Source organism: Spea bombifrons, chromosome 3 (genome assembly GCF_027358695.1).
Source record: "Spea bombifrons isolate aSpeBom1 chromosome 3, aSpeBom1.2.pri, whole genome shotgun sequence".
Classification (NCBI taxonomy): Eukaryota; Metazoa; Chordata; class Amphibia; order Anura; family Pelobatidae; genus Spea; species Spea bombifrons.
Genome location: NC_071089.1, coordinates 95,777,315 through 95,805,094, shown reverse-complemented (window position 1 = coordinate 95,805,094; position 27,780 = coordinate 95,777,315). Strand labels below are relative to the sequence as shown.

General features: G+C 40.6%; 1 protein-coding gene across 3 annotated transcripts; it reads left to right on the top strand.

Moving 5' to 3' along the window:
- Positions 1-229: 229 nt before the first annotated feature.
- XRN1 (5'-3' exoribonuclease 1) lies at positions 230-27,780 on the top strand. 3 transcript variants are annotated; one of them, XM_053459475.1, is made up of 43 exons: positions 230-428; positions 3,678-3,910; positions 4,657-4,754; positions 5,160-5,269; positions 5,372-5,482; positions 6,031-6,116; positions 6,353-6,440; positions 6,534-6,702; positions 7,447-7,514; positions 8,239-8,373; positions 9,078-9,138; positions 10,043-10,145; positions 10,476-10,565; positions 11,488-11,644; positions 11,745-11,864; positions 12,317-12,486; positions 12,680-12,800; positions 13,261-13,356; positions 13,512-13,615; positions 14,352-14,483; positions 14,741-14,903; positions 15,391-15,504; positions 16,670-16,768; positions 17,362-17,477; positions 17,622-17,768; positions 17,848-17,937; positions 18,024-18,159; positions 19,114-19,170; positions 19,610-19,742; positions 19,971-20,040; positions 20,146-20,371; positions 20,808-20,888; positions 21,442-21,513; positions 21,741-21,855; positions 22,092-22,141; positions 22,574-22,675; positions 22,958-23,086; positions 24,302-24,425; positions 24,661-24,842; positions 25,088-25,201; positions 25,745-25,859; positions 26,455-26,615; positions 27,178-27,780. In XM_053459475.1, the coding sequence occupies exons 1-43, from the start codon at positions 354-356 to the stop codon at positions 27,463-27,465; spliced, it is 5,211 nt and encodes a 1,736-aa protein (XP_053315450.1). In that variant the 5' UTR covers positions 230-353; the 3' UTR covers positions 27,466-27,780. The 3 variants fall into 3 exon arrangements, with proteins under 3 accessions (XP_053315450.1, XP_053315451.1, XP_053315449.1); XM_053459474.1 differs by having other exon boundaries at positions 231-428; positions 20,805-20,888; XM_053459476.1 differs by lacking the exon at positions 26,455-26,615 and having other exon boundaries at positions 20,805-20,888; positions 27,178-27,349.

Below are 27,780 nucleotides of genomic sequence, written 5' to 3'. Positions count from 1 at the left end.
TAGAATAAATCCCCCATTACGTGAGTTTTTCCGGCGGGGATCTGTGCATATTACCGTTTCTCACCGAACCCGGCTGTCCTAACGAGCTGCTGAATCCGGGTTATTAATCAATAGGTGACACATTACGCTCCAGCGGTACAAGGCTAGGAGCACCAATATGGCGGCCTGCCGGCAGCAAGGTGTACAAATATGGCTGCCAGGCTCGTGACATCACAAGTCAGAATCCAGTGGCTTAATAGTTCCCGCCCCTCCTTTGTGACGACGTCTTGGGATCGCGCCGGATGTGACGGTTGTTTAATCTACCGCAGTTTACCTTTGGCTGTTAGTGCTCGGTACTAACGAGAAGCAGCAAGATGGGCGTCCCGAAGTTTTACCGCTGGATCTCGGAGCGGTACCCTTGCCTCAGCGAGGTGGTGAAGGAGCATCAGGTAAGGTTTGCCCGGTGACGTGTTTGGCGTGCGTGGCCGCCCCCCTGCCACCCGTGTCAGTCCGGTGCCTCCTTCATATACCTTTAGTAAATGCTCCAACCGCCGTCCTGCGTGTGATTATTAATATATACATGGCTCAGGTGCCCTGTGTGCCCCGCCCATCAAGACGAAAGATCCCGCCCCCAGAACGTGTTCCTATAACTGTTCTCTTCCTTCCAAAGTCTCCCTATCCCTGAGTTACCCTGACTCATTATATTGTATAAGGGACACGGATATAGACCAGCACTCATATTGTATAAAGGGCGCGGGTATAGATCCTCACTCATTATATCGTATAAGGGACACGGATATAGACCCTCACTCATTATATAGCATAAGGGGCATGGATATAGACCCTCACTCATTATATAGCATAAGGAACATGGATATAGACCCTCACTCATTATATAGCATAAGGGACATGGATATAGACCCTCACTCATTATATAGGATAAGGGACATGGATATAGACCCTCACTCATTAGATAGTATAAGGGGTGCGGATATAGACCCTCACTCATATTGTATAAGGGACATGGATATAGTTGGTCTGGGAGAAGATTTTGGGAGCTCCAGAGGCTTCTTCAGATCTTGTTTTTAAATGGAATGATTCTATCACAGGGTTGTACAAAGAGTAAACTGCGCATAAAATGTAGTGCATCACTGGGCTCTGTGGGCTTCCGGAAAACAAAGGTGTATGGAGGCTTCTGCTCAGACAAGTTTACAATCTGGGAGGAGGTCGGATGAACGTATCTTGGCGATGGATCAGTCACATAAGAGTATATCTTGGGAAGAACACCTGTTAACCCCTTCCTTACCCTGTGGATGTGCAGGAACATCCTCAAAAGGTGGGAAGAGTGTGAGGAACACAAATTCTTCTCACAAAAGGGAAAAAGAAATAACAAAATGAGAAATAAAATGGCAATAAACAATACATTGGATTCAGAGGTTTTATTGTGACTTCACTGGCAAACCTAACATGTATGAGAAATCATTAACTGGAGCTCTGTCCATATTGCACTGATGGGTAGAAAGGAAAGGGTTAAATGAGTAATATTGCTGGGCTTGAGAGAGGCTAGGAAAGGTTAGCTACACATATGGAGTTCATATGTCAGCTCTTGGGCTAAAGTATGCATGGCACCCAGTTACTCTAGCGGTGGGTTCATCGGTTAGCAAGGGCATTCGTATTTATATAGGGTAAACGGCATATGGTGTGGCGAGGTGCGTATGTATTGCGATGTAGAAAATAAATATTGGGGTGGGGTGCCCCATAGTATTCTTGCCTGCTGTGCCATATGCAAGGTTAGAGATACCATTTATCTCTGGCACCACATCTGTTCTTCTTTACACCAAGCTAGCAGAAATAACCTGAGGAGCGTGCAGCCGGTGGGACATCCACTAATGGACAAATAAACAAGACTAAGCAGCAACAAACTTTATTATTGTGTACGGTTAGTTATTAATAAAGTGTTTGGTGGAATAAATCGTATGGGGAAATACATCATTTTGATCTAACATTGTAAGAATACAATATCGCTATAGCAACTTGCTTTAAACAATATAATATTTATATCAAATATATACATATTGGGTCACGTGGATTTACACAATGAAAAGACGACCTGTAGTTTGTGATTAGCAGTGTGGCAGCTGAATAACATATAGGCAATGTGTGGTCCTTTGGGATTTTTCCTGACCCCGTATCTCTCTAGTTTATTTTAACAGCAAGGCACAAAAAACGGATCCATATATTAGCTATCTATCCACCTATGGACATGAAAAAAAAAAGAAATGCCCAGCAAAAGTTTCTTTATATCTGTTACCAAGTTTCGTAAAACACAATGCTATTTAAGGATCGGAGGTGACGTGTGATCTAGTCTATAAAATTATACAAACATTAAGAGAAAACTAAGGGATTTTTTTTTTTTGAATGATTCAAAAACCAAACAGAAATATTGGATCCACTTCGTTTGTAGCGAAAGACCCTGGGAGACTCTAGGTTGTAGTTACTGTAGGTGAATCGTTGGCGTTAGAGAATCATGACATATAGTTCAATGATCAATGACTATTAAGCGTTGATGTGAATAAAGGTATAAACTGTGTATGGCCCTATGGCAAGCAGCGACGCTTACGTAGGCATAAGGCTTGGCAAGGTGCACTGAACTGCAGAAGAGTTGAACGTTTTATCTTCCTGATTTAACTGTTGATTATCTTAATGGGTTCCTACTGCAAGAAGGTCTTAGGTGGCCCTATACACTAATCAGCCATGACATTATGACTGCCTGCGTAATATTGTGTAGATCCAGCTTTTGCCACCAAAACAGCCCTGACCTGTCCAAGCATGGACTCTATTAGACCTCTGAAGGTGTGTGCTGTGGTATCTGGCACCAAGACGTTAGCAGCAGATGCTTTAAGTTCTGTAGATTGCGATGCCGGGGCCCGGCCATCCACGTGATGTAAAAGAAAACGTGATTCATCAGACCAGGCCACCTTCTTCCATTCCTCCATGGTCCAATTTTATGCTCACGTGCTCATTGTAGGCACTTTCAGCATGGGAAACCTGACTGGTCTCCAGCTACACAGCCTCATACACAACAACCTGAGATGCACACCTGTGTTCTGACACCTTTCTATCAGAACCAGCATTGACTTTTTCAGTAATTAGCTATTCCCCCCCACGTGCATCAATGAGCCTTGGCCACTAATCACCCTGTGGTCAGTTTACCGCTTTTCCTTCTTTGGACAGCTTTTCGTAGGGGCTTATCACTGCAGCTTTGCTCTGACCCAGGCGTCTAGCCATCACAATTTGGCCCTTGTAAAAGTCGCTCGGATCTTGACACTTGCCCGTTTTTCCTGCTTCTAACACATCGACTGAGGATGAAATGTTTACTTACTGCCTAATATATCCCACCCGCTGACGGGTGCCATGATATGATGATCCGTGTTACTCACGCCACCTGTCAGTGGTCATAATGTTATGGCTGATCGCTGTATAAAGTATAATATGTATTGTGCAGTCAGCTCAGCTTTGTTTGCAGGACAGGGCTTGGCATAAGGAAACTAGTGAGTTGAAGTCGTGACTCCCCTAGAAACGTTGTGGCCGATAGTGTGAATCGCATGCTTGTGAAACATGCATTTTTGTTTTTCAGGTAGTAGCTAATTCTGGGTTCTGATATAATCTTTTTTTGTTGTTAAATTAACCTGTTTTAGATCCCAGAGTTTGACAATCTGTATTTGGATATGAACGGCATTATCCACCAGTGCTCCCATCCCAACGATGACGACGTGCACTTCCGAATAACAGAAGATAAGATATTTGCAGACATATTTCATTACCTCGAGGTGCTCTTTCGTATCATCAAGCCAAGGAAAGTATTTTTCATGGCCGTGGATGGTGTTGCTCCAAGGGCGAAGATGAACCAGCAGCGAGGGAGGCGCTTCAGGTGAGCGCAATACATCCCGTAACGGAGAAGAGGATTGTTTTCCGGTATCTAAATTAACTAAACTGGCAAACTCCGGGGCATGTGGACTCTGCCCCGATACGCATACGCAATTATTGTTTATTGATGGTATTCTTACCCTAATAAAGTAGGCAACAAATATATAAACATAATATAAATGAGAGGTTTTGGTTATATGAATTGGCCAAAGCATAATTAAGCTCAAGGCACACTCTCAATAGGGTGAGAACCTACTCTCACCTCCTACATAGTGGGCACACAAAGCAGTTTATACTGCTACCAAAACCTTATTAATGTGTTGGGGGAGGTGCAATTAAACCTCCTCCCCATTAACCCCTGGTCAGCAAGCTGCAACCAGACTGATGAGGAGCCAACAACCTCAAATATGTGCAAACAGGGAAAAGAAAAAATGTCGGTGCGCTAAGCTAGTCTCAGGCTCAAATACTACAAATGTATAATACGAGGCCTACCAAACAGGTGTAAGCATGCTGCAAGAAACAGTGTATTGGCTGTACAATGTATACAAAAAAACAAAAACTGCCTAAAGTTAGGGTAAGAAGCGCAGACAGTTTTTGTTTTTCTAAACATTGTACAGCCAATACAGTCTGCGCTTCTTACCCTAACTTTAGGCAGTTTTTGTTTTTTGTATCTATATATATATATCATACATACATACATACCGGTAGTTACTGAGTCTACAAGGTTTGTTTCTGATATTTTTGCTTTAGATCCGCAAAAGAAGCCGAAGACAAAATAAAGAAAGCTTTAGAAAAAGGTGAAGTCTTGCCAACAGAAGCTAGGTTTGACTCGAACTGTATTACTCCTGGTAAGCATTCTCTTTAATTTTTAAGGTATTCGTGTGTTCAAAGAGTATCTGTATTGGGTCTAAATTTTAGTAATTTATATGACCAGATGGGACATCTTTTAAGGGCTGAAGGTGTTATTGTCCCAAGAATAGAACCGAGAAGAATTCTTGCCAGGCATTTAAATTTGGGGTATTAAAAACCTGAAAATAAACAAGTAATCCTCAAATTTATACTGGAACCAGATACTAACTTAAGTACTATTGAAAGACTTGATGTCTTGGAGGTTTATGAGATTATACCTTTAGGTCATTGCGCCTGTAACAAAGAAATCACCCAGAAAATGATTCCCTGACAAAAAACTATGACAAAGAATAAAGAAATTTATGTGTATAAAACAGCTGGCTGTTCATTTCTCTCTCTCATAGGAACTGAGTTTATGGTGCGCTTGCACGAGCATTTGAAGTATTTTGTAAATATGAAGATCTCCGCAGACAAGGCATGGCAGGGAGTGTCCATCTACTTATCTGGTCACGAGGTAAGCAGAAGAGCAGCGAGGTTCCTCAATCCTCTCGTGGGTAATTGTCCCAAAATAGGGTTTCTCTGTTTTTAAGTGACTTTTTTGTTATTTTTATTTCAGACTCCAGGTGAAGGCGAACATAAAATTATGGAGTTCATTCGATCTGAAAAAGCAAAGCCAGATCATGATCCAAACACCCGGCACTGCCTGTATGGGTTAGATGCTGACTTGGTAGGTACCTGTTAAAGCCAGATAAGGTTTGAAATATCTCCGCTATAATTATGCTTTCAATAAAATAATTATTTCAAGGGTAAGTGTGTTGGATGGTTTTGAATTCTTTAAACTTTTTATTTTGGGAATTTTGAAAATCCTGTTTTTTCTTGAATGGCATTCAACCTATTAGGGTGAATTTGAAACTAGAATTTAAGTGTTTCGCCATACATTAGTGTGCCTACGACTCATTTAAAAAAAAAAAAAACTTCTAATTGCTGGCATAAGTAAACACAGGTTTTCAGTTTGCTTCTAGCTTGGCAAATAGAATTTTCCAAGTGCATGCAAGTTACGCTATCATGCTTCGTAGCAGACTCAAGTTTGTTGCCTCGCTCAATTGGTAGCCGCACAATTCACCAATGCGTAAAATTAAAAAAAAAGCAGGTGTTACACTGTATTGTAGATTAACTGGATTTTTCAGCCTATTCCAACGTTAGTTGATTAAAAATTAGGGAAATGTAAGAAAAGCGATTGGGGGGTGCTAAAATACCGCCCTGTTCTTTCTGCAGATAATGCTTGGTTTAACAAGCCATGAAGTTCACTTCTCTCTTCTAAGAGAAGAGGTCCGCTTTGGTGGAAAGAAGAATCAAAAAAGGTAACTCTTGGGACATCACCTTCGCTTTCATGTAATGTATGCGTGAGACCAAGCCGGCAGTCTCTACCTGCCACCATACAAATACTGCCTGTATTTAAATGCCGCTACTTTTATATTATGGTGCAACCTATTGATTGTAATGCATGTGTATGGGATGTCTTATAGGTTCACACACCGCATGCACTATTTACAGATTGTACAGGTACTTCTCTGACTTGTATTTTATTACGTTGTAGAGTTTCTGCGCCCGAAGAAACCACGTTTCACCTTCTTCACTTATCTTTAATGAGAGAGTATATTGACTATGAATTTTCATCGGTAAAGGTAAGTTCATTCCTTCAGCGGTGATGAATTTAAATGTTCGCTATGCTGTGACAGACACATAGCTAATGTGGTTTTCTTATTTTTCTTTTCTAGAACAAGATTTGCTTTGAATACGATATAGAGCGAATAATCGATGATTGGATTTTAATGGGATTCCTTGTAGGCAATGATTTTATTCCACATCTACCTCATTTGCATATTAATACTGATGCACTGCCTCTATTGTACAGAACATACATTAGTGTCTTACCAGATCTCGGAGGTATGTTATCAAATATTACATCTTCCATAATTCTGTTTATAAATGATTATTCTTTTACATGAAGGAATGTCTCTGTCGTTGAGTACTCTTCATACAGCGTATTACAGATATAAATACACTGCTCATAAAATACAGTCATATGATTATTAGACTTTGACATTTGTTTTGTCTTTTTGGATCATTTTGTTTTTTGGCAATACAATTTAGTTTTTGTATGCTTTCAGTTTGGAGGGCTTTTTCCATTTAGAAAAGAAATTTGTTGCCCCTCCCCCCCATTCACACTCTCTCTCCCTCTCAATCTCTACCTGCCTTCACCACCAACCGCTTCTGTGTCCCTGTCTCCTCCTCCGCTGCTCCCCTTCTGTGTCCCTGTCTCCTCCTCCGCTGCTCCCCTTCTGTGTCCCTGTCTCCTCCTCCTCCGCTGCTCCACTTCTGTGTCCCTGTCTCCTCTTCCGCTGCTCCCCTTCTTGTTCTTCCTTCTTTCTTGGTCTGCTTCTCGACTCCGTTATTCTGGCCTCCTGGAATGGCGGGTCCTTCACGCACGCTTTCTCCCTCAATTGGTGGATAGGCTGTCCCCAGGGGGCCACGCCATGGCTCTGCCCTTCTGCGGGAATACTCCAAAAGGCCGGAATAAGGCAGGTGGATCTGCGGAAAAGATTTATCATCGTTTGGCACCTTTCTCTGCCAGGGCATGTATTTTTATCAATTTAAAGGTTTTTATTAAGTTTTCTTTTCAATTTCTAGGTTACATAAATGAAAATGGCTATTTAAATCTGGTTCATTTTGAGAAATATCTTATAAAACTTTCCGCGGTGAGTATTTGATTTTAAAATGGAGCATTATATCTTTGATAAAGTCACACCAGTGATTATATGGCTTTATCCTTGGGTTTGGTCCAGCAGTATCAGGGAGTTTAGTGAAGGAGGATACCGGGTAATATTGTGAATGTCGCCAGTCCACCCATTAGACTCTCTACATCTTAATAATCATGCGTTAGATTTAATTTTGTCTATAATTTCTTGTCCTTATTTATTATGCGAATTAAATGAACAGTATCATTCTTAATTAGACCCTGAAGTCAGAAAAGGAAACGTTTTGATGTGAATTGTGGATTTACCAATATGGTCTAGCGTTGCTAAACCAAACTTGGCACATAGTCTCTTTGCGGAGTTTCTACTGCCTGATGCTTTAGTTCAATCTATTGACTGTTTTGTAATTATATTTTATTAGATTAATGATGATTTTGTGATGGATTATAAAGGTTCACTGGCCTGTGGATGTTGATAAATATATACTTATAGATTGTTAGTTAAACCAAAGTCCCATTGTTGTTCATTGGGTTTATTATGAATTTGATGCCATTTGTAGCTAGATAAGGGGACCTATTGTGAAGCAGCGCTGTATTACTGTTGCTCCTATGCCAAGTGCGGGCTGTATATAATTTATATATATATAGCATCTCCATCACATGAGTGTTGGGCTGTTGTGGGAGAAGTCCACTGCTGCCAGCCATTCATTGTCGCCTCTTATTTGTAGTTTGACCGCGAGCACTTCAACGACATCTTTGTCGACTTAAAATGGTTTGAAAGCAAAGTGGGCAATAAATACCTCAATGAGGCTGCAGGCCAGGCTGCTGAGGAAGACAGAAACAACAAGAAAAAGAAAGCCAAGGTAAGCAGCTTTCTTTGCGTCCTATGGTTTAGTTCCATGAAGCACCCGTTTGGTGCTACGGGGTCGTCCCTCCTGTATCCCGATGAGTTATACGCGCAGAGAGGGGCAAGCCGAGAGAAAAACCGGCAGGGAAACAAAGGGATAAAGGGAGAGAGGGGGGGGGATACCGGGGAAAAAAACGGGGAAGTCCCGGAGGTCGGGTGGGAAGGGGGAGAAAATAGGAAGCCTCCTGTCTTGCCTTAAAATTGTCTTTACTTGTTCCATAATTACATTGTTTCCGAAGAGTGACTGGATTATTAGGTAGCTGGACACACAAGCCCTCTTTTCTTGCCCTCGTTGTGGAGGAAGGTGCTTCTTCAGTAACACTATAGTATCAGACAGTGGTCTCTGTCACCATAAATTAAATTATTGATCTCTTAATTTGTTTCATGTTGGATTTCTTTCTGTATCCAACCCAAATGTGACATTTGCATAAGTTGTAAGTGCTGTGCACCTGGTCGGGTACTCTGCAGCCCGGGGCGCGGATATTCGACTTGGTTTTCCATGGATTCTTGAAGCCGTTGGAATTCCCTCACAACTTTGTGTCTTTACAGACTGACGTGTTGTCGGATTATTGTGTATTGTTTAACCTGACACAGCATGGCTGAGATTAATTCCAAAGTGGAATCACTGAAATTGAATTCCCCAATTTTCTCTCTAAGCAGGTGTCTGAGGAATCTCTGTGTTTAGTTGCACTGGAGAAAGACGGAGAGGAAAGTGCCAAATGTGAGTAAACTATTACCTACTTCATCGTGAGACTCAAACTGTTAGTCTTCGCATGCACCCATTTCTCTGCATATGTTTTACTTTGATACTTTTGAAAGGTTAGTTGCAGGGATAGGCGTGGACATGAATCATAGCTGACATTTTCATAGCTGCTGGAATATATATTTTATTTTTGAAACAATACAAAGTAGTTCCCCTCTGGAAAATGGGTGAATCATCTTATACCCTTTAGGCCCAAAACAGTAATGGTAATTGCTGACCAGTACTTTTACAGGCTGCCAAATTCCCCTACAAAATGCACTACCCTTACAAATGCCTACCCATGCACACACATTCATGCTTACCCTTACACACAAACATCCTGGCTTACACTTACTTCCCTGCAGAAATACGTGCCCTAACATACGATCACACTCTTTCTCCCCTTTTTAATTATCTAAGCACATATTGCGAGGTTGCAGTGGAACAGACCTCACACTCCCTTCGTTTTGTGCTTGTTAAAGATTTGTGATCTCCTCTATTGGTGAGCAGTCCAGTTTGCTTTAGGGGAGAGCTGGTAGGGTGGCAGACTCCTGACCCCGACCCCTGGTTAGTTATATCTAACAAGTGTGTGTGTGTGTGTGTGTGTGTGTGTGTGTGTGTGCACCTCATGGATACAGCGACTACATAAGTACACCAGCTCCAACCAAATAATTTGCTTGACTGGGTTCATTGCGATCAAAAGCACATATACAGGCTGTCTTATTTTTCATTCTACATGCGTACCTTGAACATCTAGCTGCTCTGCTCTGCTCATATATACTGGCAGTATTCCCTTTCTTAAGCCCGTGTGTTCTAATGTGGAGCTGGCTATGTATTCTCGTTTTGCTTTGTAAGTGTGTATTGCATCACGTTTCTCTTGTAGGCTTAGATGAAGACGCTGAGGAAGATGACCTATTTGAGACAGAATTTAGGCAGTACAAGCGGACATACTACATGTCTAAGATGGGAGTGGAGGTTGTATCAGAGTAAGAGCACACCTTATTCCTGTTCCATGTGTCATGATGAAGTATGGTTCGCCCCTAAGCTGTAGCTGTCATCTGTATCTTAAATCACATCCTTAGATCTGTTATCGCTTTCCCCAGCTCCCCGTGATTAAAGCTGTTCAGTGTATCCGCTCTTTCTATAAGTAACCTATTGTTGGCTTGCTATTTCTCACCCTCCGTTACATAATAATTTTTGTTTCAGTAAAACCCATTCCTTGAATAATGTATTATACCCCTTATATTTAAGGTCCGGTTACTGTGGATTGGAACGTTATATACTAAGTGTGTTTAATTCTGTCCTGTTTCTTTTAGTGAGTTTTTGGCTGAACAGGCTGAATGTTATGTGCGGGCAATCCAGTGGATTTTGCACTACTATTATCACGGAGTCCAGTCCTGGAGCTGGTAAGTGGAGATGTTGTCCTTCCAGTTCTTACCGAAATCGTATTCTATTTAATGGAAGTCCCACCTTTCCCACATATGTACCGGTCATATAACTAATATACCATCTATAATTGGACCTTTACCAAATACGTCCAGGTATAAAGATATTACCTGTAACTACTTGCGACCTATTGTCATTGTGCGATTACTTGGCATTCACAATGTACGCCACTAGTGCATCTTACGGTCTGGCTTCCGACTGCTAGAGAATCAAATCCTATCCTTGGCAGCCGTGTTCGTCTCCAGCATAAAACCATGAAGGATTAACTGTCCTCTTTTTATGTTTCTTACTGGAGGTTATATAGAAGGATTTAGAAGTCCACTACTGGAATATATTTGCTTTGAAGTAAAGAATGGTTATTTCAAAGTACATTATAATAGAACAACCAGCCTATCATGACAAAAGGGATTCTAATTTATCCTCATAGAATGGCTTAAATATTAAATTTTTTCAAAAAAAATCATTACGTTTTGGTTTAAAGTTCAAATGGCTCTGCGTTTTTGATATGCTTTATTTAATTTATTTGACAAAATAACCTGTATGTTTTGAAAATAAAATGAAACTAATCGGAGGCCTAATCTAGTAGATATCAATAAAATGCATATCAATTAAGAAAAGTAAATTGTTCAACAAAAAAAATAAAAAATCTGAAGAGCACAGCTGAAAACGTTTTGATTTTGGGTATAATTAGCCAATAGCGAGAAATCCAGGACAGCATGATATATTGAAATGAGAATATTATGTCCAAGTACGCAATTTATTGTTATTTGGTATAGGGAACAGTGATTACTGTAATTAGTTGTTTTGTCAATTGAAACTGTGCTTTCATTGAAATGTTTATAATGGCTTAATAACCACCCCACTCCGTGTCTGTTATCTTAGGTACTATCCTTACCATTATGCACCGTACCTGTCTGATATCTGTAATATCAGCCACCTGAAACTGGAATTTAATTTGGGGAAACCGTTCATGCCGTTCGAGCAGCTCCTGGCCGTCCTCCCTGCCGCCAGTAAAGATCTGCTGCCTAAGGCCTATCAGGTAACGTCTTTTTCATCCAAGATGAGCTTCCTCTGATATTCATGCGGGGCATCTCCTTCTTGCGAGTGTGTGTAATTTTATATACTTTTTTTTTAACCAGAATTTGATGACCAGTGCCGACTCCCCTATAATAGATTATTACCCTCAAGATTTTAGAACTGACCTTAACGGGAAGCAGCAGGAGTGGGAAGCTGTGGTGCTGATTCCTTTTATTGACGAGGTAAGTTCTCTGTGCCATATCCCTCCTATGCTACTCAACCTATAAATAACATGGTATATGTGAAATACTCCAGGGATCGCACAAAAACCAAAGCAGTCATGCGGAGACCCCGGACATATGTATAGACATTCTATACTTCTGTCTGTGCACGACCCGTGGGATCCATTTGCAAACCTAAACTCTGGAGACGGGTTGGGAACTCTGGATCTCTCTGTTTGCAGTCAAAAAAGAGCCCTCACCTGTCATAAAGCAGACATAACTATAAATCCTAGTCCATTCTCAGTGCTTGAGGGCAGAAAATAAATTACCCCTCTTTTGCTAACGCCTCCATTTAGTTAAGCAGGGTGTTACAGTAGTAAATTGTATTGTTTGTAGATGTTTATGTTGGTCGCTTTGATCAGTCGGTGTGAGGTGAACTATCATAGTGTAAGATTTCCACGGTGGTCTTTTAGAAACGGCTGCTGGAAGCTATGGAAACCTGCAATAAGTGCCTGACCGACGCCGAGAGGATCCGAAACCAGCACAGCGAGTGCTTCATGTACTGGCACGACAGCGACACCGACTTCCAGTACTCTTCGCCTTGGCCTGAAAAGTTTCAGAATATCGAGCACTGCCATGGAAGGTAAAATATTTAGCCAACCGTTAGTTAATATTCTACTCAGCTGAGTTATTTGTCAATTATGTGGACAGCTTTTGGATACCTTGAGCTCCTCAGATACTCTCTACTATTTATGGTCCGTGTTGTCCTCTTTGCTTGTTCAATTTTCCCTACTTTGTGGTAGTGAATCTCTAAATATATCGATTTGTCTTCCTAGGTACAAGGCCATTTCCTTGGATGCCTGGCACGTGGACATGGTTAATAATAAAATTACCAAGGTTGATAAGGGAGCGCTGTATTTTTGTGGCTTCCCTACTTTGAAGCACATTAAGCATAAGGTAGGTTCTTTTTCTCCTAATAATTTCCATTATTTAGTTCTGTCCAGAATGCCAAACATTCTGCTCTTCTGCAGCACTTAACTCTCTTAAGTTTCCAAACTATACTTTGTGGTTGTTCTGTGTGTTTTCCCTCTTTTTTTTCCCCCCCGATTTTAACCTCTTTTGGAGCTTTGTTCCACACAGGTGTAATATTTGCAAAGTAACATACAGTAAACTATCATTAAGCTAACAAAAAGACAAGTTGTATCTTTATTTTATATCCCCTTTTTTTAAGTCTCTCATTTCCCAAGAAGAAAAAAAATGTGGCCTACTTGTGTGTTTTAGGGCTTCACAATGCACATGGTATTGTAGACCGTGTGAAACAGTGTTTCATGAATCATTCTACCTCAATCTTCAGTAATATATACAAAAAATGACCAATATTAATCCTGGGAAACATGTTTGTGTTTTTATCGCAAAGTATTCTCTGAAGAAGTCTGGCGTACAGGTCTTCCAGCAGAGCAGCAGAGGCGAGAACATGATCTTGGAGATCATATATGATGAAGACATGCAACAGGTGAGAACATGTCCTCTTCCTGCTGATGAGTGCGCGTTTTCTCTTATATGCAGTGATAGCGCTTCTTCTTGTGGTTTCACATTACAGCATATGGAGATATTGGGAGCAGTTTCTAAATCGAGAGCATTTACATATTGATCACTTTTGTGTTTCAGGATGTGGAAAGCGTGGCCACTGCTGTGCTTGGAAAATCCGTTTTTGTGAACTGGCCTCACCTTGAAGAAGCGCGGGTTATTGCGGTGTCAGATGGAGAAACAAAGTATGCAACTTTCAGCGTCTTGATGCCTGTGATGATAATATTGCATTGATATTTAACCTCCTTGAGGCAATTCATCTGCTTTAATTTAAACTGCTGAGAGCACAGCATAAGTTTATCTCACATCGTTATGTGTTACATCTGGCAAGATAATGCCCACTTTATGTTCAACATACACAACAATGATCTTATCGCTGCTACTTGTTCATTACTGCTTTATTTTTTATATATTCAAGGTTTTTTTGTCCTTGAGTGATATAGTGTTGGAGCGCTTCTAGGTTTAGCTAAAAGAAGCTGCCTTTTTATTATCTTTATTTATATAGCGCCAACAATTTACGCAGCGCCTAACATATATTCAAGGGGTATGATAATACGAGAATTCGAGAATTGACAGACTAAGACAAATGTTTTTAGTAGGTCGTCAAAGATTTGAGGAACTTTCGCTTAACGCCGCTCCGTTTCTTCTGCAATTTCACCTCTATAATGACACATGTATTAGTTCTCATCAGTGACATGCAGCATTAGCTGGTCCTGTGTGTTTAGGTGAAGCACCAGGGGAAAATAATAGTTTACATTTATCCTGAGTGGATAACGGAAAGTGATGACAATTATGGTTTTCTTCATCTTTCCGTTGGCTATTTCATAAAAAGTCAATCTAATCTTAACATTACCAATGGAATCGTGGTGGCTACAATACTCTGTGGACTGTATTCTTGACATCTTGTTTTCTATGTTTCAGATACTATTTGGAAGAACCTCACGGGACCCAGACTCTTTACACTGGGGATTTAGTGCCGCCTGTTAAAGTTGCTTGCGTTGGTGATAAGGAGCGAAATATCTGGGTGAAGGAAGTCCAAGGGATCTCAGAACAGTAAGTTGGAGCTGTGGGAAAAAAAAATCTGTCTTAAATAAACTTGAGTAGAAAAGTAAGGATATTTTTGATGCTGTTTTGCTGCTGAAGTTGTTGGATTCTTTACTGTTACTTAACATTTATGAATACGTAACACTGATGGCCAAAATAAAGGCTACCATGTTTGTCTTCTTCTAGACGTGTCATTTTTCTGTGTGACCATTGACTATCTTTTCATATTTTGGTGTATAGTAACATTATACTTCTGCTTTTTACAGCTTCCACAGGCGAAAGGGAGTAGTCATAAACGAAACTTCAGTGGTGCTTTATGCTCAGCTGCTCACCGGCCGCCGATATAAGTTAACACAAGAAGGGGAGATTATTTTTGAGAAACAATGGTCCAAGCAAGTTCTTCCTTTTGTTTACCAAACCATCGTCAAGGTGAGGAAGGAATGAATGCTTTTAATGTCCGTCGTGTGTCTTTCTGAATAGTTTTTTGTGAATATCTTCTTGCGTGGGTTGTGATAGATCGCTCGTTGATCCACATGTGCTATTACACTGAAGCGCTTTTACAAAAGGGAAGAGAGAACGGCATCAAAAGTGGCAATATACAAAATGAACTATAACGTAAAGGCATGCTGGTACAGATGGAGAAGTTTGGCCTGCATTTGCTGTTAAAACCAACAGGCCATAGTCACAGACCACGATAACCATCAGAACTAACGCAGTTGTAACCAGGCCTAGCCTAACACTCCGTTTCATCACCAACAGCCTGCTATCACTCATTCTAATTGTATCTTCACCCCACATCAACACATAGTAATTACCAAGCTTAGCTAAAACATTAGTCTGTGCTTACAGGTTGCTTTTATATAAATATTCTATGTGATCAAATAAGGGTCTGACTGAGCCGGTCGCTTGTTTTCAGGATATCACTACGTTTGATTCTGGTTCTGCCGTTTTCAAGACGTTGGGTGAGCTGTACTCTCCTGGAATTTCTGTCTTCATGTTGGGGGCTCCCTACTATGGATGCATGGGAGAGGTAGGATATTGCCTTCCATGATTTACTATATTACAGGCTTTATATTTTCATAGTTCATTTTAATTGGTTTCAGTAATATTCATATCAATATATTACCAAGAGCCACTAGATTCTATAGTCGAACATCTTGGCCGCTGCTTTTTGCTGCAGCAGTCCTTGCGAGGAACTGCAAACTAGACGAGTCTGACTGTCCAAGAATGATGTGCAATGCATTCTAGCAGTCTGAGAGATAAACATTTGGTAACTAACATTGTCACGGTTATCTATCGGTGTGGGTGTGCAAGGGTTAACGATAGCAGCCCTTTGGTCACTCACTTAACCCCAAACACTATGCCAGACTGGTAATACGCTGCCACCACCATGTTATACGCTGACTACAGCTTATGGACGCTTCGGTAATGCCCAGTACCACGCAGATCCGATCAAAAATGTATAAAACAATTAAGTAACGTGGCTTATACCGGCTTTCTCAGAAGATAGAGTTCAGTTAGAGCGCAGAGAAAGAAACTGGTTTCACATATAGTTTAATCTGACAAATGTCAGAGTTTATGTACAAAAATAATATAAATAATATAAACAATTTAGACGCAGAGTATACAATACAGTTTGTAAAAATAAAACAAGAAGAAACACAGAAAAAGCTAATTATACAAAACCCATATAGGTCACCTGGGGGAACCTCAATGTCCTTGTTGAGTTTGAGGATTTTCAGTGATGTTCCAAATCCATAGAACTTTCCAGGAGACGTTATGTGAATTTACAAAAAATAGTCATTTTTATCCACTGGTGAGACGTTCCGCCCCTCCAGTGTCACAGAGAGACGCCCCAGGCCTAGCCTTCAGTATCACACACATATCAAACTACATCTTAACATACATCTGTTAAGATTGACAGATCCCATGGTGTCCTCAACATGACCCAAACCCAGCATAGAAGACCATCACCCTAAATTCCATATCATAGGGGAGTTACCACTAATCCTCACTGAGTTCATAACCTGAATTTATGGCAGAGCTTCGGGTATGTACAGGGTCAGTCAGTCTGAGTGGCATAAGAGGACAAGCTGTAGGCTGTAAAATACACCTGGCTAGGTTAACCCTTCCTATGCCAAACCCCTGTTAGCCCGACGCAAGGCTTTTTAGTAATTTTCTTTCCCGATTTGCAGGTTCAAGATTCTTCCGACGTTCTCGGTGAGAACAGAATTCGAGTGCTTTTTACCATCCCCACTGAGCCTCTGCTGGATGTCTTGATACAGAACCAGCATGTAAGTTAACCCTTCTTTTCAGTGATATATGTATATTTAGAGTTTTGTTCTTGTTTTATTTTACATATATTTGTCAAACTAATGTTTTAAGGTCTATTTAGAGCTGACCTATCATGCCAAAAATCTCTTCTTGCAATTTGTTAAAATAACAAAAACAGGGGCGGCTGGGTCTTCAACCTGCACCCCTACTTTGTGAACAGAAGTCTTGATGTCAGGAGGAAGATGAGGAGGAGAGAATCGGAGAAGCACAACTAGTTTCCTAAAACTCCATCCGAACTTCTCATCTTCCCTCCCTCCAATGCTAACATTCCCTCATTAATGTTAATGGTGCAATCCGCTGTCTTTCTGTCACTCTTGAATGTTGCCCACATTCGTCCCTTTCTAACACAAAATGCCACCAAGGCTCTTGTCCATCTCCCGCCTTGACCGTTATAACCATGTGTTAGCTCATCTCGCCGCTCAAAAATCCACCATGAGCACTGCTGCCAGACTTATCTTCCTCTCCCATCACTTTACTAATATGTCACCATTGTCATGTATGTAATGTATGTTTTCTTTGGTACTATTCATTTGTTTTTGTACTTTAATTTTAGAAATTTGCAGTAAAATATAACCCTGGCTATGTTCTGGCTAGTCGCCTTGGCATAAATGGATACCTTGTTTCGAGATTCACAGGAAGTATCTTCATCGGCAGGGGATCCAAACGAAAGTAAGTAGTAAGAAACAAACACCCCTTTATGTAAGGAAGATTCCCATCCTTGCCTGGATTTTTTTTTCTTGTTTGCTCATTCGTATATCGACAGTTATAACCTGATGTGAACATAGGAAACTAATTATTCTATTGTGTTTGTAGCCCCCATGGAGAACAAAAGGCAAACGTGGGCCTGAATCTAAAGTTCAATAAGAAAAACGAGGAAGTTCCTGGTTACACCAAAAGAGTTGGAACTGAATGGATGTATTCATCTGCTGTTGAACAGCTACTTGGTGAATGCATAGAAAGGTATGGAATCAACCTTCTGGGTTTTTTTTTTGTTTTTTTTTAAATTTCTATTACCCATGTGTGTTTTTTTTTCTTTTAGGTACCCTGAGCTATTTACGTACATCTCTAAAAACAGCCAGGATGATGTGTTCTATGAAGATGACATCTGGCCAGGAGAGGATGAAAATGGGTAAACACAACCTTGATTATTACACGGGCCATCACAATGGAAGCCTTCTTGACTGTATGACCCATGCTTGCTCTCTTTATGTTCAGGGCTGAGAAAGTCCAGGAAATCGTTTCTTGGTTGAAGGCTCATCCAGTCAGCCTGCTGTCCCGATCATCCTGTGACCTGCAGATCTTGGATTCTGCCATAGTTGAAAAGATCGAAGAAGAGGTTGCAAAGTGCAAGGTTGGGTGACTAAAATCCTTCTTAATTAGAATAGAATAAAAAAAAATGCGTCTGTGTGTTTGTGTATATGTATGTGTGTGTATATATATATGTATGTGTTTGTGTGTGTGTGTGTGTGTGTGTGTGTGTATGGATGGATGGATAGATATATGTATATAGATAGATAGATAGATAGATAGATAGATAGATGTATAGATAGATAGATAGATATATGTATATAGATAGATAGATAGATAGATATCTTATAATTTTATATTTTTTTTTTTTCATGGGTCATTATCTTGTCAACTGTGTTAAGAATGGAGAGTGTATAATATAATGAGCACAATTGCAACCCTGCACTATTCTATTACATTGTTTTATTTGAGATGCATGCATTATAATATCTAGTAACCTGCTCACTCTGAATAACTGAGATTCTACTACAATATAAAGGCCTAAGCACGTAGGGTCATCTGCCAGCTTCAAGACCCTCACCGTATGATTCATCTAATTTATTTTGATACTGAATCACTTGTAGTTAAGCCGAAACACCATGTAACATATCTGGGCAATTGGGTGGATTGTAAATCTTTAATTGGAAACATAATATCTTACCCAATAAACGGTTTAAATGAGGTATCGTATGTGTCTCCTAGATAAGAGTAGACCTTGAATTGGAGGTTCAAGTTAAAGATCTAGTTTTATATCTGCTGCTGGGAATTTCCTCTTCAATCTTTAATGCTTTATGAATATATTTCTATTGTATTTTAGTGAAACAAGTTAATGTGTATGGAATGTTCTGTCTCGAAGTGGGACTTGGATGTGATGTAATTCATTCATTGTAAATGCATTTACAGAATCATTTTATGAAACAAATCCAGTATTGATATCTTTCGATTTCGCTGGTATAATGTACGTTGTACGCTGGCTGTATGTAATTGGTGTATTTTCATTGTGTTTTTTGCTCTATAGTCCAAGAAGAGCAGTAAGAAAGTGCGAGTCACTGTGAAACCTCACTTGCTGTTCAGGGTAAGTCATGTCGTTTTTAATGTTTACCCCTTTTCTTGTAATGTTGCACCACTTGGTCATCCCACAATACAGTGTGACATTTTCTCTGAGTTTTTTGTTTGTTAAAAGGTGGTGTTTTATTTTTTCTTCTAAGAATGCGTTTTCTGCTGCTTTTCCAGGCCGACGTTCTCTGCTTTTAATCGATACCCAAATGTGTCTAAAACGTTGCAAAAAGGATAAAGTATAAATATAAGCATTAATGTGTTATCCCATAGCAACCGATGGAATTATCCTGCTGAATGGAACATTCCATTGGTTGCTATGGTTATAATTCCACTTTTTAACGTTGCACAAAAATGTTTTCACCTCAGCAAACTAAACAAACAGGTTGTGTCTCTCACAAGTGGTTATATGTAATGTGTTTAAATCCGCCATTTTGTTTTGTGTTTCCTCACGGCAGCCCCTGGAGCAGCAGCAAGGCGTGGCCCCCGACCGCGATGCGGAATTCCGCCTGTTTGATCGCGTGGTCAACGTGCGCGAGAGCTTCTCTGTTCCACTGGGTCTCCGAGGCACTGTTATAGGAATAAAAGGAGGTTAGTATTTGTTTTGCCTTCTTAAAGAAATATTTTCACACGATTACATTTTTCGTTTTCCCACTTATATATTCACTTTTTTCAAAATTTGGGAATCCCGCCTAAAATTACAAACTATGGAAAAATAAATCCATGAGATGAAAAGGCCCCCGCTGAGTTACCGGTAGACGTTGTACATGGAGAGGCTAATGTCTGTCTATCTAATGGTCATTGCTTTTATATCTGTAGCCGAGCGGGATGCTGACGTGTTGCTGGAGGTACTGTTTGACGAGGAATTCCTTGGGGGACTAACAATAAGGTAGCTTGTGCCCAAAATAAAAGTTGTGCAAATTTTTTTTTTGTAAGAATATTTTATCTGTATCTTTTTGTTTTTCTCATTGTTTCTTGTACTTTTTAAATGTAGGTGTTCCCCATCTAGGGGTTATCGCTTGCCAACAAGTGCCTTAATCAACATCACTCACGGTTACCGTATAGAAAGTGGGGGGCAGAAGCTGACGGCGATAGTTAAGCCGCAGCCAGCGATTAATCACCATGCCCATTACTCCCCCGAAATAACCGCAGGAGTGTCTCAAAAAGGCCACCTGGGAGCCCTCAACCACTCTCCACGCTCCCTGTTTATTCCCACAAGGGTAAGTTTGTGTTTATTAGGTTGTCTGACTTCGCAGGGTACTGAATAGCCGCTTGTCTACACAAGTAGTCTGTAGATTTCCTTTGGTCATTAACGTGGAGCATTACTTATTTGGCAAAGTTTCAACATTTGTACCTATACAAGGCAGCATGTTAGGATGTACATCAATGGAGGGGAGGTGTCTGTCCTTTATGAATCCAAAAGGCATATAGGGTCTAGCTTACCTTAAAAAATAAATTAGTTATAACTCGGTAAGTGGAGAGGTAGTAGATACCCAGAATAGACTTCCAGATGAAGTAACACAGAGAGACACTGTAAAGACATCTAAGTAGGCTTGCGATGTAGCTGTATTTTTCTTCTTACACATCCGAGTCCAGACTGAAAGTCCTATTGAACAGAATTTGCCAGTTCACTGATCTGTCTCCATTATCTAGCAGCAAAACGGAAAACAACACTTTCAGGGAAATGCCAGCTCGCCGCATAAAGGCTTTGCTTCTCCTGGAAATCAGAAACAAAAGGCAAGTCATTTGCAATTCCCCTTTGTGTATCCAGTGAATCTATTCATTTCTCTCAGAAAAATGGAAGTATAGAATCCAGATATTTATATGTAACTGAAATCGTTCTTTCTAAAGAACCCCCAAAGTATTAAACATGTCATCATGACAAGCCATGGCTTCTTATGGCAATTTGGGCCGTTACACTGGTTGAAATGGTCATAAGGACACTTTTAGAATTTGCTGTTAAGAAATGCCCCGTATTTGATAAAGAACACAGATATCGTCATGTCTGATCTTTGGAGCTTACATTCATCCGGATATATTGTGAATTAGTTCATGCCTCATTCATGTTCACTTTCAATTTGCTTTTTGTTTTTGTGGGGGGAAAACAAAATCATTGTGCATTTAATTTAACTGAAGTTGATCAGATTAAGAGATCCTGTTTACCGTATTTTAAATGTCATGCGCATTCTTTTTATTTGCTTATATGCCATTAGTATTTTAGACTACGTTTGGTCCTCCTTCACGCGCACATCTGATCTTATCGTAATGCATCTACATCATTTCTCTCTAGAATAAACAAGAAGATGAGTTCTGCAATGTGTGGCAATCGCTACAAGCAACTGGGAAGTCCCCACATAACAAGGTCTGTATGTTGCCCACCTGGTCTTAGGGAACACTAGAAGGCTATATACTTGTTTGTAGTATGGCACATGATTCCCTGGTGATGATATAATACAAGAGGGGGGACAATTAACAATATCAACGATCTAGAGTATTAACTATGCCGTGAACACACAATAGACCTACTGCGACAGGATGGCAGCTGTGACTGGGAAAGAAAAAAGCATTTTTTTTTATTTTTTTTTTTAGGGTGCAAATCTACCTCAGGAAAACAAATTTGGACAAGCAAATCAATATCACAAGTCGGGCTATGCAGAGAACACTTCCAAGTGCCAGCAAAGGAAGCAGGAGTCTGGAAGAAAAGGTAAGTGGAAAGACCCCCACATCGTTCTATTTAGAGTATGTTGATCACGTGTTAATGGTGGCATATGCAGACGGTGAGAAGCGTAATATGGCCTCTGCTTCTTCTGGTGAGAGTCATGTATAATTGCTACATTTACCAAACCATGATACAAACATATGTTTCGCATGCATTGTACGTATGTGACTTGAAAAGCAATAGTGGAAATCACAATATCTGATTAATCTAATGTGTTACAGCCTTCGGGACAAAAACCGAGAGCCAACAGCAAGAGACGCTAAAGAAGCAGGTATGTGCTTCTTATCACAGACGTTGTTCTGTTCCAAATCCAAGGTTGCACTTGTATGTCAGATAGAATATCCGCTGGTAATCAAAATGATCAATAAGTAAAATCCATTGTAGTCGTATAATAGCTTTCCACCTCTTGCTGGTTACGACTGCATTCTAATATGGCTGCTTATGCACTGCTCACACATTCTCCCTCGCCTATTCAGTCCCAAAATACTGTTCTATCGTGGGTATGTGCACAGCAGCCATGTTTGTAGTTGTTATATTAATGCGGGGAAGTCTGTTACTGTGTTTCCAAGGGCCTTTAACACCTTAATTACTAGTTTGCAACTCCTGAAATTACACAAATGTGTGAAGTGAGAAATACAGCCATGCTCCTAGTAGTTAATGTTTTGGAAAGAGTGCATTTGCGAGTTGTGCTTCCGTCTTACAGAATCCCTCTGAGCCTATTAAACAGGTGAAGCTTTTAAAGAGAAACGAGCTACCCGCTGAGAATCGGGCGGAAAGAGATAATCCTAGCCACGTGGAAGAGAAGGTAATGAGCACTGCTGTTGCTACATTAACTTCGGAAATGCGTTTTATCGTTTGTTCTTGTGTTTCTTTATTTAAATAACATGTTTGGGTTTTTTTTGGGGGGTGGATATTTAAACCAGGTTGTATTCTCCTTTTTGATTTATAATTTCTTGTTATATCAGGTATGGGATTTGAAAGGAGAGCGAGGTCATAGTCTAAAGCTATTGTGTAGATGTAATGTAAGGAGATTTTAGTTTACGGAGAGCGTGTATTTCAGAGATCTTCTGATTTTATCTTTTATTAGCAAAAGAATGAATTTGAAAACCTCATCGCATCCCTGAAGATTGGCGAAGAAGAACAGAGGCCATCTACATGCCCCGCGGAGACAAAGGAGGCTACGGAGGAGCACTTGTCCCCACAGTCTTTTGCTTTGGTTTGTATATATATCCAACTGAAATATTAATTTACTGCTAATTAGTATGACAATACTGATGCAGCATTCTGTATGATTTCATGATTATACCGCGTCCTACTTGTTGTGTCTGACTGGGTTTTTAAGGCTTATAGATCTAGATATGCTATAAGTGTGTTTCACGGTAAGTACACGTAAACACTTGCATGGATTATAAAGCTCTGCGTTCCCTTGAGATAACGTTGTGCAGGTTGTCCATACGCTGATGGCCTCTGAAGTCGGTCAAACCACCTTCTGTAGCAGCTTATCAATAGATTTAATAATATGATGTGGGGTAAAACAGGCTTCATTAATAATGAATTTCACAAGCTTATCACAGCTCTAACACTTCTGCTGCCTGCATATGGAATCGCATTACCAAAACTGATGCATACTTATTAAAGTTGATTATTGGTAAGAGTCTGCATCGTTTCCAACATTTCATAACAAAAGGGTACTTTGAACGGTTTAAAGGTAAGCCGTGATACAAAAGTTTCCAAAGACTGCTTATACTGCCTGTGGTAAACAATAGAATTGCTCGGTCACACAGACGGACACTAGGACTAATGATGATCTATGAAGGGAAGGACTTTATCAGATAAACGAGATTTGGCTGTGCCATAAAGAATCGGCTCAGTGTGATGTTTGAGCAGCAAAAGCCATCCAAAATATCACAAATGACAACAACAACGGCAGCGTCCAGGTTTATTGCAACAAAATCATGTTCACCCTCTCCCGTTTTCTTCAAACCTACACAACATTACTATGTACAACACAGCAATGTATTTAATGCTCAAAGAAGCATATTTAGTGTTTAAAGGGCTGAAGCATTTTTAAGCTAGTATGCCCTGTCCTTTTTATGTCTTAAAGTCTTCAGATTCCAAAGTCACCTCACAAAAAGTAGACACAAAGTTTTATTCACAAGGGTTATTTTACCCCCTATCCATTCTTCTGCCAAGGTATGTGGCAAAAAAAGGCAAGTGTGTGTCTCGAATCCTTCCCAGATCAGATATTTTGTGCCATCGCCGGAAGAGAATACCAAAGGGAAGGTGTAATAGTTCTGGGCTAGCGGGTCCGTTCATAAATAACTTTCTTAGCCCTTGGGATATCTGTGTGTTAAAAAAAATATATATAATTATCCATCACCCCCGCACTCATGTTTTTTTTTTTTTTTTTTTTCTTTACATCATGGTTTAGAAAGGAACACAAATGTTGAAAGAGATTTTGAAAATCGATAGTTCCGATTCTTCAGAGCAGCACAAAGAGGCGAAGAACAATCCCCCCTCAGCATCTGTGCAGCGCAAGCAAGCCAAGCAGATAGGTACATACTAGTGGCATGTGTCAGACATGACCATCTCCTACATGTGTGTTTGAGTGTAATTTCACGTGATCCTCCACTGGCTTCATGCTAAAGTAAAGGAGTACATTTTAGGGGATGTTTTATGGTAGAAGTATATAGATTCCTATCTGTGTTTATAGAGAATGTAAAATCTGGCACATTCGTGTTATGCCTGAGCAGAGATGTGCATCAATATGATGATTCTCTTACTTCACAGCTGTGCGCATGACCAGGCCTGTTGGACCCGGGCCGTGTTTCAGCGCACCTAACCCAGAGCTGTTACGCCAGCCCCTTCTTCCTTCGCTACCTCCTCTGTCTACGCCGGTGTCGGAGCTTACGCGTATCTGCGGTGCAGTTGGAATCCATCCACCAGAGTTCTCGTTTCTACGAACCCCACAGGTGAAGTGTAATACATACGACTGATACGCTTCCATTTCCCTCTGTATCCAACCAGTATGTAGTGTTAAGTGAAATGCTTCAAATGCTTAATTGAGGTTTAAAAGAGTAGGTGGGAAAAACACCTTCAACAATTTTGCTTCTGTTAAAGCAAACCTCTCAGTGCCCTCTTCTTGCCTTCACGTTTCATTCATTGTATTAGCTTTTATTTATAATGTGGATGGTGTGTTCTGTTTTTTTCCCCCCAGGGTTTGGCGGTTTGTCAAGTGAAATTGTCAAATGGTTTTGCCACACACGGCCCTCAATGCCATACGGAGAATGAAGCCAAGGAGAAAGCGGCTTTGTTTGCTTTGCAGAGACTGGTGAGTGAAGAAGTGATTTCTTGTATGTTTCATTCACAGTCTTATACTCTGCAGTGAGAAGGATCCAAATGATTGGCCCAATTTGACCTGCCAAAAGCGCTTGACAATTTTAGTGACTAGCTGGTATTGAAAAGTACTGATCACACATGTGACACTTTAAGCACCGTGTGAAATCCAGTAATGCACGATTCTGAAACTAGAGATATTCAGATCAAAACAAACGTTGTCGGGCTCTATTCCGATAATGCTCTGACGATCGTGTATATGCACAGAATATGATTGAAGCGGATAGGATTTACCCTTCATGACACAAATTAACTATACTAAGAGTGTGGTGGATAAGTGGAACGGTCTACCTGCAGAAGTGGTAGAAATATAAGAATGCATGGCTTAGGCATTTGGCTATCCTGAATCTAAGATGAGACCAAGGACTGATTAAGGTCTGAGTCTTTACATCGGGGAATATGGGCAGAATAGATGGGCCCAATGGAATCTGCGGTTTGGTGTTCCACACAGTAAAGTCTTGTTTTTTGGTTTGTACAGAGCACTGGAATAAACTTCCCGTATGCACCACCAGCACCGCTGTTTCCCGGCTTCCAAGCTTTAGGGGGCGCTCTACCAACAGGACCGATTCCTCCGGTATTCCCTCAGCCTTCAGGTAAGTTATGGTTAGAAGTTAGATGTGTATATGTGCGTATATAGATATGTATATGTTCTAGAATAGACTATTGCATTTTCTGCTATATAAGATGTTTTGGAAAATAAACTATTTTCTAAGCCATTGTGCATGGCATGGGTAATATCAGCAGCACGTTGCATTTGGCCAGAGTTGCTGTCAGCCGCGATTAAGAATTGTTTTAAACCACTTGGTACCCTTGACATACGTGGGTTTAGTTTACTCTCCAAAAGAAACTCCGTGTTTCTGGCATTTTATTCTTTCCAGAAGTTCTCTAAAACAATGTTTTACCTTAACCTCAGGCTTCTAGAGCTTTGGGCCTGTGTGCTTTACAGGTTAACCCTGAGCGTAAGTAGAGCTCTTTTGTAAACCCGGGCTTCGTCCTGGTGGTGGAAAGCCTCCAGGGCTTCTAAAGAAGACCCTAGTTTTGCACCCACCTCCCCTAGATTATTTTTCCCCCTTGGCAGGTATATGTATTAGCGAGTCTTTAGGATTTGAAAACCTGCGGTTCTAAATATTTGAGTTAAGTCACCGGTGTTATATATTTACATCATTTGTTTTGTTTTTGTTTGTGCAGCAAATTTAATCTCCTCTGCACCCCATGTCTATGGCGCAGCATCATGGAGACCCACAATGCCAGTTCAAAACAAATCTTTCTACCCGGGCTCCTATCCTAGTAACGCACCTATAGTGGGGCATTTGCCGACAGGCAGCCATAACCAGTTTATACCACTTCAGGTAAGAGCATTTCATATCAATAAAATATTGTAACTGGGACTTTTATGCCAAATGCTTTTGTCATTGGTTTTAGCGGCACACTGCGAACTTGGTAAGATCTGGAATAAATTATTTATTTATATGAAGCTATAATCATCCTAGCTGCCTTACCTTCCTGTAACCCTACAGGAATTATTTCAGAGGTGGCCCGATCAGCAGCCTGATTGGGTGATAGGCCATGTTTAATATGCATTGAATATGCATTAAATTAGTAACAGTGTACATTACAGGTTCACACACTCACACCGATATACTGTCGTAAACCTAAAACAGTAAAGGAATCTTAAGCAGATTTGCTTGTGTTGGTGGGGTGTTGGAATGAATGGTATAGGTGTGGGGTTGTCTGTTGGGAGAGGCGTGGGGTTGTCTGTTGGGAGAGGCGTGGGGTTGTCTGTTGGGTGACTGAAGTTGATAAGTGATGTTCTTTAGACTCCGTGTCCTTTGTAATTCTGCTAAGAAATCTTTTTGGTTTTTTTTTTTGTTTTTTTTGCAACTTCATCTCATGCATTTTTACCCTTTAAAGGTAACCAAACAAAGGGTAGCAGTCAATAAACATTCTGACTTCAGGGAGCCCTCAAATGCTGCCCAGGGTCCTTTAAGCAACGATCAACAATCGGTGCCTGACGTCGGCAGCCAGCCAGTCTTGGAAATGTCTTCGTCCTCTCTGGCATCTCCCCAGAATACTCACAACCCGGCTATGGACAAAGGAGCTTCATCGGCGTCTCCTCACAGCAAATCCGCCCCAGGCTCGGGCAACCGCCGAAAACCAAGAAAACTGGCCGTCAATTTTAATGCTCCAAAGGGACAATAAATAGGGCCGTCTTTAGTGCCCGGTTCTCACCAACTGTGTAATCTTGCCTTAATATTGCTGTCTACGATAGGAGGTTCTGTCTAGTATGTTAAAGTCATTTTGTCCGGTGGCTCTTGATCTACAGGTTAATAATGACCCCTGTGCCCCATTTGAACAGTCATTTCACAATTGGATTTTATTAACTCTTTGAGCACTAGAGTCACTTTAGAATGCATCTGGAGGAAAATGATACATATATATACCAAAACAGTACAGTTTGCGGTGTTAATATTCAAGCAAGACAAGTCTTCAGCTTTGTATAATGTACACTCAGTC

Bases quoted from the DNA above. Each gene is read 5' to 3' on its own strand.
- XRN1 (XM_053459474.1), top strand. From the start codon at position 354: ATGGGCGTCCCGAAGTTTTACCGCTGGATCTCGGAGCGGTACCCTTGC. The intron at 20,372-20,804 runs GTAAGTTTGTGT...TCCATTATCTAG, and splicing joins CCCTGTTTATTCCCACAAGG to CAGCAAAACGGAAAACAACA. The intron at 21,514-21,740 runs GTCTGTATGTTG...TTTTTTTTTTAG, and splicing joins GGAAGTCCCCACATAACAAG to GGTGCAAATCTACCTCAGGA.